At 39.3% G+C, this 12,982-nt stretch overlaps 2 protein-coding genes across 6 annotated transcripts in view; one reads left to right on the forward strand and one right to left on the reverse strand.

The window, feature by feature from the left end:
- The window catches only part of SCUBE1 (signal peptide, CUB domain and EGF like domain containing 1), a 222,042-nt gene that overhangs the window by 207,624 nt on the left and 1,436 nt on the right, over positions 1-12,982 (reverse strand). For all 5 annotated transcript variants that reach the window (XM_069863916.1, XM_069863906.1, XM_069863897.1 and 2 more), the window contains exon 2: positions 11,514-11,636. In XM_069863916.1, coding sequence (XP_069720017.1) covers positions 11,514-11,636 — 123 coding nt within the window. The remainder of the gene's footprint in view (positions 1-11,513; positions 11,637-12,982) is intronic.
- LOC138724325 (patatin-like phospholipase domain-containing protein 2) overlaps positions 1-12,982 on the forward strand; it is a 520,777-nt gene that overhangs the window by 149,029 nt on the left and 358,766 nt on the right. The window lies entirely within an intron of this gene.

Consider the following 12,982-nt stretch of genomic DNA (forward strand, 5'->3'; position numbering starts at 1 on the left):
TTAAAGCACTCCCCTCTGCTTCAATTAATATAATAGGAAAGACTATGCCAGTGACTAATTCAGACCAGAAGACATGTATTTCCTTTAAGTTTTACAGTTCCTTGTTGATCATAAATTTTACTAAAGAAGAATCCATTGGTAAACTAGATTTCCAGTGGAACATAACATTGTTGTATGTTTATATGTTACAGCTTACTGTGGATACTTTAAAAAATAAAATGCAGATTCTGTAATGTTGTAAAAATAGTATAAATTTTGATTCTATTATGGCTTTTGTCCCTTAATTTTATACAATTCAGAAATAAAAATACGTAGTAAATTTCCTAGTAGTGTATTTCCCCCTTTTGATAGTTGTGTTGACACTTGGCATGGTGGTCTTGAGTGCATATGTTGAGCTGTACTTCTGACAGCCAAAAAGCAGAAGTACCCCACTCTTTGTGTTACTTAACATAAACTGCCTTTCAAAGCATTCCCACCTCACCTTATACTTCCCATTTTTACAGCTTCTTCAAAGACTGAAATACTTCGTGCTTGGTCTTATTTTTGAGATTAGAATATTTTAGCAAGGTCATGCATAATCACCTGAGCAAGCCCGAGACTGGTATTTTGAGGGCAAGATACACACCCATGTGTACCCCTGCCCAGCTGTAAGAGCACCATTCACCAGCAGGACTCTCTGAAACTCTAACACCCAAACGGCAAACCTCTCATGCATCTTCTGGACTCTTCAGGACCCCTCCATGAGCATACATATCTTCCCATATAAATCAGATAATGGGATCAAGAAACCAGGCTGTCCTTTTCATTAAGGCCTGTAGGATATGCTGTGTTCAAACAGAATTATTCACTGGCTTCAAAGTTACAAACACTGGAACTTTCCTCAATGAATGGCACATTAACAGAAACGTGCTAGTCTTTCCAGAAAGCATCTCTTTCGGGCCTCTGTCCCTTGAGTCCAGCCTCTTGCTAAGTTAAGCAATTTTATCATGTACTTCTTACTCAGGACAAGAATTGATATTGTCTTCCCATTGCGGAGGAGGCTACAGCAACTGCCTGTTACCTTCCATACAGATCACCAAACCACTTGTCTTAAAAACAGTGTCTGATCAAAACATCAGCATTAATGGTAATGACTAAAAGCCATTCAGGATAAGCACTACAGGGACATATTCTAGTAACTCTGTGCTACTCAGATACAGGCTATGCTAATGTATGAGTTGGAATTCCTTGGGATACTTAAATAATCTGTAATGACACACTAGAATAAAGGTTTTCTGAAGGGATGTAAGCACTTACAGGTATTCACAGACATATAAGCACTCCCTTTATTCAACAAAGTCCAGTGAAAGCGCTGGTTTGGAAACTTTTGTATTAACTCCAAATAAATTATGTCAACAAGCTATTGTAGAAAAATGAATGCAATTTCAAGTGCCAGAAGCATAGAGAGGAGAAATCATTTTATATAGGTTTAGAAGTGATTGTTAACATAAAACTTAAGTGCCAACACCTTGGATTTTATCCATACCACAAAAGTTTGTTTCCTACTCAACTGGAACAGTTGATCATACTATAAAAAATTTGAGGGTATTGTTTTCATTTTTAAAGCTTTTGAGAGAACTGTAATAGAAAAATTCTTCCATTCTGAAACCATAATCTCCTTAGATGTAAAGTAAAATACATCAATATCTTAAATTTAATAAAGATTTTAAACAGAAGCACTTTAAAGTGTAACAGCTTCCTAAGAATAAACACATGCTCAATAACTCCGATTAATCAAGTCATTTGAAAAAAACAACCATTCAAACTCCTTTTACTGAGCATCTTAAATGTGTAGACAAATCTTGAAATTTCAAGGGGGTCTGTCAGACCTTATCTTCAGTTTCTTTTAACTTTGCCAAATATTTATGTATGGGCTAGAATTTTTCATGTAATCTGTCTGCTTTAAAACATGGGGTTTTTTTTCAGCTGAAATTTAATGCAAATACACACATACTAAAAAAAAATGTTTGCTGTATTCCAAAGTGACTACATGGAAAATACACTACTCTACTATGCTCAAAAAAATCTCCCGCAATTATTTGAATAGATCTAATACTCTCAGATTTTATTTCCTTTAAGGAGGTGGGGAATTACCTTTCAGTAGACTTCTTGGGACAGAAAAAGCTGGTCAAATTACAGAGAAAACTCACCAAACATAACATGGCCATTTAAAAATTCATACACGCCCCCCCAATAATCAAATAAATATATGAGTTCAGCAGGCATCTACTGAAATTTAGGCAGCTAAAGTTTAAGTTTACAAAATGTCCTTCTCGGTTAATGTCTTTTTCAGCCTTAGGCTGTAGTTTCACAACACAATGGCTCCAGAAACTATGGCAGATTAGGAAATCTATTCACATTGTCCACAACCACCTTATCCCTGCCATTTGTTTCAGCCTCATACACCAGTTCATTGCCTTTTCAGTGCAGAACAGTTTATAGAGCCATGCTGTAATCCTTTGTTTCTTCTTTTACTTTAGGGAGGATTATTTCACAATATAACCTCACTCCAACTGGCCCTGTGCAAAAAAAATCATGATCAAGCAAACAGGAACTTCCTAAATCAGTGTGCTGAGGAAGCAGAGTATTACTCCTTTTACCAACCAGACAGTACACCCACTTTTCCTACAACTTCCTGCCATATATCCTCCATCCCAGGGCTACCTGAGGCTTGGTCAGACTTGCTCTGTAGTTAAGGCTCCCAGCTATCCTGGTCTTGAATGGGGTTGGACAAACTTGCTCTGTAGTTAAGGCTCCCAGCTATCCCGGTCTTGAATGGGGTTGGACTAATACCATGGGTATCGAGACTACCCACCATCCTGTTCCACAAGTACAGAGTCTGTATCCACCAACCATGATTCCCATTATCTCCACAGTGTCCTAACAGCATCAGAATAGATGCCACCTGGCTGGAATGCAGAGTAGACAAAAGCCACATCAGTGGAGTTCAAGTGAGCAAGATTTAGGGAAGTCACATTCCCCAACTCCTCTGCCATCACCTAACCAGTAGCTCTCTGACCACATCATGCATCACCTTATGTTCAGCCTCAGAAACAAGAATGTATATTTAGGAAGTGTGTTCATCATGGAGACACGTCCCCATAATCAAATGGGAGCTGACAAACAATGGCAAAGACCCACACAAAGGGAATGTGCTGAGGGACAGGTGAACTCTGAACTGGTGGTGGGGGTCAGGAAAGAGGTGGAGGAAAAGGACGAGAAAGGGAAAACTCAGAGCTGGTGCAAGCTGTTTTGACTTGAAGGCAGAATTCAAGGGGAAGAACCAGTAAGGGGTCCTCAGAGCTTGCAGCTACCAGCTCTCTAGTCCCAGAGGTCTTGCTGTGGGACACTGGCTCTCAGAATAATACTGCTGTAATTGCAAGAAGACACTCCGAAGGGAAGGAAAACTGAATAAAATAAAAAAGAAGCAGCTGAAAACACACTAGAATAGGACAAAAGAAACATAGGTAAATTACAAGGTTAAGAGACAGCTGAGTAACAGAATATACATGACAAGATAACAAAGACTGCAAGTAAAGGGCACTGCACCAGAAGTGAAGGTGACAAATTGGAAACCTGGGCAATGTCTGACAAAAAGATGAAGACAAAAGAAGTACAGAATCTTACATACAGAGCTTAATGCCTTCTATTTATGCTCCTTCATTTTGTTATAATTCCCTGGTAGAAAATTTACGCTGTATATTTGGGGGAAAGCAGAAGTTCCTTTTAAATACCAAGTTTACATCACCACAGGAGACTACTCTGGGTTCTGCAGCTTAACATCCTGAGATTGATGAAATTTTACATATATTTATAAGTTCCCAGAGTACCCACAGACCATCCAGCAGACAGGGAGCTTATCAACTATTTAGGGAAGTATCCTTGGAAAAAAACATTTTTTTTTTTCTAGACTGCTGAAGAATGAGGGCATATTTCTAGTAGTATGGTATTTGTTTATGCAAAATACAGTGATATTTGTATCTAAGAAGCATTTCAGGGGTGGGGGTGGGGAGGAGCAAACAGTCTTTTCCGAAGTAAAAATGGAAGATTTCCAAAGTGGACCACCGGGGGAGCTGTTCACTGAAGCAGTATTCCGGGCTGCCAGAAAGTAGCTTGGAGAGGTAGGGAGGAAAAGGGAGAGGAGAAAACAAAAAGGTGCGTGACACAAGGGGACTGATGGCACTGTGAGCAGTTAAATGGGTCATGTCACCACAGCTAAGGCATATTTTGGTTTTATCGGATAAACTGCTCAACAAAGTCTGAAAAATAGAGCAATCTGAAATAAACAAAGAAATAGATACATAAATAAAAACAAGGGTCAACCTTGGCCAAAATAAAAACCCCTATTCAAATAATAGAAGAAGCATGAAGGAGAAAAAAAAAGTTCTCATAAGCTGTCAACTCACTTAGACTGTAATAAAGCTCTGTTTTATTGCAGAGTGTTCTTGCAAATATTAAAAAAAAAAAAAAAGGAAAGAAAAGAAAAAGCACAGATATAGGAGGCTTCCAAATTGGATTCTAGGAAAGACTTCTATCAGCATAAACCAAAAAGGATGCATCAAGTTGCCCAATCAAATGAACAGGATTTACAGAGAGGGGAAAAAAGAAAATGTAGTTAGTAGCTCAAACCGAAGTAGCCAGTTTATATTCTCTCCTCCATCCCCCATTTTTTGACAACATGCGCTGCTTCATTCTGGAAGATGCTTTCAGCGTAAGCAGCAGAATGTCTCACCCAGAACATAGCTATAATCCATGTGAATAAAACTGGGAAAGAAGGTTTGACCAGGAAATGAATAACACCACAAAATTGGGAGGTGGCAGAGTATATCTTCCTCTGTGCTCAGATGGGCTGGTGCAAGCCAACAGGACAACAAAACCCCAAATCTTCAACATAGCAACACAGAGCTAGTCAGAAAAATTCATTGTTCCCCTGACATATAAGTAGTGGGGTATTATCAGTAGATATTATTAGTGGATTTGACCAAACCAGCTTCCCAGAGCACCTTCTTGCAAGCAATAATAGCAAGACAATGTATGTAGTGGTAATATTCAGCCTGAAATGAGTCAATATTTGCAAGATCCCAGAGGATGACCCTTCCTTGAGAGAATGAATACACCTTCGATTGCAATTAGAAGAATCATCAATCAGGAAGAAGTCACTTAAGCTGCCTTGTTCAGTGCTGTTCAGCAGTAAGACAGGCAGACAGCACAAGCCTGAGACCACTAGAGTTGTGCAAGCATCAAGATGCTCAAGTTTCAGAAACCAAAGGACAGCCAACAGCTTTCATTTACTCTCACAAGATATCACTGATAAAGATGGTCCACTTAAGAAAGAAGTGGTGAGTGGATTGACAGAAGAACATGGAGCTCTTAAAAGAAATGAGATCATTGTTCCTTTTAAAAGACATCCAGAAGCCTCATACTTACTTAACCCAGCAAATAAGAGGAGGATTCAGTGTGAGACACTGGACCAGGAACTGGGAAATAAGAACTCTGAAATGTCCTGTGCTCTTTTCAGGTTGACTGATTCTGAGCAACCCTGTCACAATATTTGGATTTATTTTTGAAGAGCATGAGAAGAACATGACAGGTATTTGAAAGATTACAGTAAAATTAAAAACCAATTAAAAACCAGCTTCATAAGAAAAAGATAAAACATGTGGACAAGATTAAAATTCTAAGAATATTAAGTCAAGCCACAATCATTATTATTCGAATGGGAGGGATTAGGACACTAATTTTCTATATGTTTTTCCAATTACTAAGATTTGTTTGAAATCCTTTAAAAGCAGATCTTACAAACAGGTATAAGATGAAACTTGGACTCACACACACAAAATTATGGAAGATGATAATGAGTGTTCTTCCATTTCTGATTCGCTGTAAATGCAATAAGCTATAATTTTATTTGTTAGTGCATTGCTGCAAACACTGTAAATAGTTTAAATTTTGGCTTAGGGACATTATTACACTTGCAGCATGAAGACAGTATTGCATATGCTATCACAAAAGCCTCAACCATTTGTGAAAGTAAGAAATTCATTACCTTGTTGTTTCAAAAAAAAAAAAGAATTTCTTGTTCAGAAGAGGGTTTATCAGTTTAGAGATGATCTCTACAATATTCTATGCTTTTCTGTTTCCACCAGCAGATCATGTCAGAAATAAAGCCAGGTGTCACAGAACGTCAATGGAAATGACAAAATCTATGTATATCAGTGCAAGTATTTCTCCAGATACTGTATTGTGTATTTCTGTCCACTGTACACAAACAAATGTTAGGAACTATGATAGACATTGCGATGAGCAGGATATGAACCTCAGATTAGGAGGTACAATTTTCAGAAGCATCCTTCAGCTAAGCAGCCCTTAGATGAGCACTGGGGTTCAGAAAGGACTATTAGTCTGTTTTTCTAAATGGACATATGCAGAATATAACCTGCCGTGATGCTGAGTATAGCTGTGACAGAGGCAGGAATAGTTTATCTTAGTTTGAGATTGTATCATGCTTAAACCAAATGAGGTACTGTCACTGGCGATGATCAACAATAACAGCCCCTTTTGCAGTATATTGAGACCACCTGCCTGTTTTCCTGGAATAATTACTTATATTAGGAAATGGACTGCAAGCACCTCAACATACAACAATCTTACAACACTAGAACTGCACAGGCCAACTCAAACAGCAGTCAAGCAGATCTGCCACTGATAGCACAAATTCCCAACACAAATGGAAACCTGAAAATCACTGTCCCAAGGTAGGCTCTACCAAGATACCTCGCCATGGCACATGCATGCTGCCCTCAGCCAGAAGTACTTCAACAACATGATGAAGTTTCACAGCCAGAATTAAAAAGAAAAAACAGTACTCCTGAAAGTTGCAAGCATTTCTCTTCGGTACAAAGAGTTGAAGAAACATGACAACAACTGTATGAGAGCAATGAGTGGAAAAACTGTTATGCAAATACTATGAAAGATAGTAGAAGAAAATGCGCAGATGTAAATCTCATTCAATATGGAAAAGCTCAGAGCAGGGTTTTGGAACCCAGAAGCAACAGCTCCCAATGAATATCTGTTAAGGAAAAATCACATCTACCCAATCACATCCTATGCATACTGTAGGGAAAGAATCCTACGCATAATATATTCAAAAGAAAAAGAAACTGTAGCGAGGGCAACTCACTGAAATCACAGTCACACTGGGGATAAACAGTAGGCTGAGGGAAAAGAAAGTTAAAATATAGAATAAAGTTAACACACTAACTGGATATAAAATGGACACAGATAAACATCAACCAGAACTTATGCAGGGTATTTTAATCATCAATGGCATAATGGTTTGGATAGCATGAAAAGTAAAATGGGCAAGAAAAAAAATAACTAGTTTTAAATTAACTAGGGTTTAGAGCTAAACCCCTTCAGAAACTGTTCAGTGACAGAGCACCCTACAACAACAAACGTCCAGCACTGGCATCAAGGACAAAGGAGGCCCTGTCGAGGCCTATGGAATTGCAGGACTTGAATCCTTTTAAACCCTCTGGAATTTCCATTGATTTGACACAATTTTCCAGCTAACAATTTTATTGATATATAAACCTTCGGAAAGAAGAAAAAAGTCAAGGTAGAGAAGGTAAGGACAAAGACCTAGGGAGCATTTAAGAGCGTTCTTGCGGCTGAATGTAGGCTTCTGCATTTGAGATACTGACTAAGAACACAAGATTTCCTGGGTAATAGTAAATCCACTAGGACAACTGAATCAGTTATCAATTAATAAATTTTGTATGTTGAATAGAAATGGACAATTGAAAGCAAATATTTTTTTCAAACATTACCTGGGTTGGATACATTATTCTGTCCCATGAAAAAAAGCCATCTAGAGAATTTGCAGTCAATGGGTATTGCTATATTATGTGATACAAAGAAATATCATCATGGCAATGCTGACTATATGGCTTGACAAAGCATAGTGGATAGCTGGTCAAAAAAATGTAGATTGAAATCTACAGAGGGAAGCAGGAAAAGGATCAACTCTTCTGTCTGGAGAAAAAAAACTGTGGAAGAAGTAGGTCAGCTGGTTCAGGTGAGAAGGCTACCCAGAAAAAAAAAAAAAAGAAGAAAGAAAAAAGGTAGGGTAGATCTGCAAACTGGGAAGTCATCCCTAATCCTCAGAAACTGCAGAGAAACCCTGTCCAAAAGCCATTTGGGGAGAAAAGCAAAGTTCAGAAAAGTCCCCTGCTAAAGGAATTTAACAGACTGTCAAGAAAATGTTTCATTTCAGTATAAACGCTGCTAGACCTCTCCACAAGCCCTCTAAGGAATTCTTCTGTCGTATGTATTTCTCTCCGCCCTTTAGGTCAGAGCAGAAAAATACGCAAAAAATCCTGCACAAGTAGCTGGGCTCCACATTTCCTGCATTAGACTAAAGATCCCATTTTTAAAACTATTCCTTTTCTTTGAATAAAAATCTCTAAATAAATACACAAGAGTTCACAAAATACATATTCAGATGCTGGACATATTTGTACAAATACATGCTCTACTGCTTTTGTAAAACTTAAGAATCATCCAAATCATGTTCGTTCTCATACTCTATCCCTTTCTACATGAAAATATTATAAGTGAAGGAAACCAATATTTAAGACTGATGTTTAAAGTAAGTTAAAACGCACACGTTTCTGTACAATGCCTCAGTATACCTAAACTGGCAGCTGACTAAAATTTATTAGAATAAATTTGACCACATAGTATAATTTCTTTAAGGTTACTGCACTATATAAATTGCAATCCTCCTTGTTTAATAAAATCTGGCTGTATATGAGTGCCTGCACTATAAAGGAGTTAGTCACATTATAATGAATGTTCTTTAGAAATGAAGTAATACAGGTAGATTGCTACAAGTTTAGTTTAAGAGACTATCTGTACAAAAGACATCCTTTTCTCACAGGTCACTAGTTTCAGTGATCAAAGAGCTTATCTAGGAAAGCTCAGTTATAAAGACCCAGAATCATTCAATGTCCCAGCTTTGGTTTTGGCACAACAAAAAAATGTTTGTTGTATTTCATCTTTGTTATTACAAGCACAGTCACTTTCATCCTAAAAGATAACTTTTAATGGCTGATTACTGGTGTTGTCTTGTGACGGAATATTAAGTATCAATCAATACTGCTCATCTGTTTAGTTCTGTAGATTTTGAATACCTGATCTCAAGATGCAAAATAACCCACTCTATGTGAACAGCAGACCCAGGGCAGGTCTTGGGCCTGCCACTGACTTGCATGACCCTTCCTTCACCTCCATAGTTTTGATTTTACTCACTTATAAAAAGAACACAATTATATTGGCCTGCTACTGGAGGTACAGGGTTTCAGTAAAACAGTTCCAGACTACTTTGGAATCAAAATAAAGAGGTACTACATAAGTAATTACAAATCAGCTTCTGAAAGGAAGCTAAAAATATTTCAAGCTTTCAGTGTATCCCAAAGTTTCATATTAATTATAAACTTAAGACACAAAGCTAATGCAAAAATCTTTAGAACTGTTACTGTAACACGGTAAAAAAAGTTGTATATCACACATAGAAATAGCCAGTTTAGACATCTTACATTAATTTACTTCATTCATACTGAACAATTAACATTCATGTAGAATATGTTGCAGTCTGATTCAGCTTTCTTTACTTATCAAGCTTGTCATACACTAAACTCCGTCAGATATGAGTTTGACATCATCCACAGAAATTCCACATTCTGTACATCATTCCACAGAGACATCTGATTTTTTTTACTAAGCCAATGTAAGTCAGGCAGAGAGGAATATGTGTATTAAATAAGCACGAATATCAGCCAGGTCTACTTATTAAGTAAATATCAACAGTGAAAATATGAATAGTTAAAGCTTAAGGAAACTTTTGATGTGGAAACCCAATACAACAAGAAGTATCAGTTCTGAAAATGCTGTCCCCTCCACAGCTGTGGCCTTGAGTATCTTTTCTCTGCACAGAGCTCATTCCCTGCAAGGGATGAAGGAGAGGAAAGAGTGGTGCTGAATGATTATTGTTTGCAAAAAAAAGAAAATCTGCCTTACAAGTGAACAGCAGCTCAGAGAAGCTAGAGCACCAAGAGGTGGACAGTAGGAATTTGTCTCTGTCAGTTTAAACCCAAGACAGAAAATATGAAGCCACAAAAATGCTTTATGAGGGCACTTGAACAAACACTTCCCAAGTCCATTGAGAATAATATGTGGTTTCAAATTTTTGTAGACTTCAGCAAAGTCATTTCTAGGTCTTTAATCTTTTTAATGGACTGGCTATATACATTTTGAAAAAGTTCCAGTCTACTGTAGAAGAGAGAGATATTTGGAAGGAGAATTTTTATAGCTGCTAAGAAAAAAACTAATAATCTTGCATCTTTTATTTGTAAGGCCTTCTGCTATGATTATAATATCAGTTCTTATCACTAGAGAACAATCTCTTTGCTGAGGTTCGATAGGATGGAGTTCATAAAACCTGAAATATGAGGGTACACAGTGCCTAATAAAACATGCCACATCTTCTTCAATTGCAAGGATTGACATAAGGACAGGCAGAAGTAAAACAATTTTTTTTAAAGTCTGTGCAAGTGCAGTAGTATGAAATATTCAGATTGGACATTAGGAAAAATTTCTTCACTGAAAGGGATATTAAGCACTGGAGCGGGCTGCCTGGGAGGTGGTGGAGTCACCATCCCTGGAGTTGTTTAAAAGACCAGGAGATGAAGTGCTCAGGGATACGGTTTAGTGGTGGGGACAGGAATGGTTGGTCTTGGTGATCTCAAAGGTCTTTTCCAACCTAGTGATTCTATGATTCCATGATTCTATTACATGAAATAGTTTTTAAAATAGCGTTCCACAGACTAAAAATACATCATCATGACACACACATAGTGTCATACAGTAGCCAGCAAGCTCCAGTGCCCAGTTCGAGTCGATACGGAACACCTGCCGTAAGCGGACCCGGGGGGACGAGGCACTCTCTGGATGAAAAGAGTGACGGTAAATCACACGTTATCCAGGCGGAAGGTGCGAGCTTCCCTGGTCCCTCAGAGGGACCCAAGGAGAGCGACCGGGACAGCCCGCAGCCCCGGGGGCGAGAGAAGGCAGGAGGCATCCCCGGGAGTCGCCTTGGTGGGGAAGGGCTCCCTTCCATCCCCCATCCCTTCCCTGCCCCTCCTTCCACCCCCCCGCCTCCTCTTTTTTTTTTTTAAATTTTTTATTATTATTATTTTTTAATTAATGCCGGCGGACACGGTGTTTGTGATGCCGGACAATTAGCAAAAGCAGCAGGGGGATGCTTGCCAATAAAAAACGAGATTTGAAGTTAAGCAGCTGTAAATCTGCATTAATCGTTTCAGGAATTCAGCTATTTACAAAAGCTTTTAAAGAGCAAACAAATAAGAGGAGGGAGGAGAGGAGAGATAGGAGAGAAGCCGAGCTATCCTTACCTTCGCATTGTTTGCCTTCGCCTTTATAGCCCGGCTTGCAGATGCATTTGTAGGATTTCGGTGTGTTTTGGCAAATTGCATCGATGTGACAGTCATCCGTAGCTTCTGCGCACTCGTCAACATCTGGAAGAGAGAACAACCCCCAAGGGGACAGATAAGAGAGGAGACCCGAGACACAAAAATCCTCAAGGATAGATGCGCCCCTGGAAGAACCTGTTTGCTGTCCTGCCTTCCCAGAGCCATCCTGGAAATGGGAACATCTAAGGTGAAATAACTGAACAACCAAGGCGTAATTCTCCTCGAGTGACTGATAAGCACAACCTCACCAGGCTAGAGGGGTTCGATTCTTTCTGCGTTAGGAAATCGTAAGATATACTAGAAATTAGCATCTGCTGCATAGGTCTGGTACTGGAGACCCACATCTTAATAAAACATGAGAGCGTTTAAATGATTTACAAAGATGAAAGAGGAGGGGGAGAAACATGTTATAGCAAAGAGATCTTCTTAATAAACTATGCCGGCAGGGGAAAGAGAAAAAAAAAAAGAAATATTTGAACAGCGAAACCACATTAATCCTTTTTATTAGGAGGCAAAAAAAATAAATAAATGGAAGACCATAGGAAATTCGGTAAGGGCGCAACCTGCAATAACATCATCTACTTGGAGTAAAACTCATTCAGAAGGAGAAGGTCCCAGCAGCCCTCCCGGCGTAAGGGCTGGCGAGCCGGGCTCTGAAAGGGGAGACCCAGACCGCTCCTCTTGTTTTCAGGGTAGGAAGCCTTTACAAACATTTCAGTGACGGGCATTCGTTTTCTCCCCCGGATTTAAAGAGGATGGGGGGAGGGAAGAGGATCAAGAGAGAGTCGAGATTCGGTAGTCGTGGGAATGTTAATGAAGTGAACATAGAAGAAGAGAAGGGGACAAAAAAAGGAAAAAAAAAAAAAAGAGAGAGAGCTCCGACCTATTCAGGACTGACTGTTAACATGGGAACATTTAAAACCCTGTCTAACCTGCCCTGGCCCCCGCTCTCCCCGTCACCCGCAGCCGCGGGAGGCGATGCGGGGCGCTCCCCCTACCAACTCCGCACCTCCCGCGGCTTTCCTCACCATTCCAGGCGAGAGCCACCTCTGGGGCTCCCCGGAGGAGAAAGGGGAGCTGCGGGTTAGCAGCCGGGTCACCATGAGCAGGGCTGCACAGAGCTCAGCCTCCCCTTGGTTTGTGGGAAGAAGAGAGAGGAGAGGGAGGGGGGCGTCCAGGGGGAGACGAGCCGCTGATTTCTTGCCAGTCAGGTTAACAGATACTCAAAAAATAAAATAAATAAATAAATAAATAAATAAATAAATAAATAAATAAGTGGGCTGAACTGAAAAACAGTTTTATTGTTAGCTTGAAATCCTAATGCGAACTGTCCAAAAGTGGTCACTGAGCCATCTCCAGTGATAAAACACGGATCCTTCAAAGTCACTGAG

Source organism: Phaenicophaeus curvirostris, chromosome 1 (genome assembly GCF_032191515.1).
Source record: "Phaenicophaeus curvirostris isolate KB17595 chromosome 1, BPBGC_Pcur_1.0, whole genome shotgun sequence".
In the NCBI taxonomy this organism is placed as follows: Eukaryota; Metazoa; Chordata; class Aves; order Cuculiformes; family Cuculidae; genus Phaenicophaeus; species Phaenicophaeus curvirostris.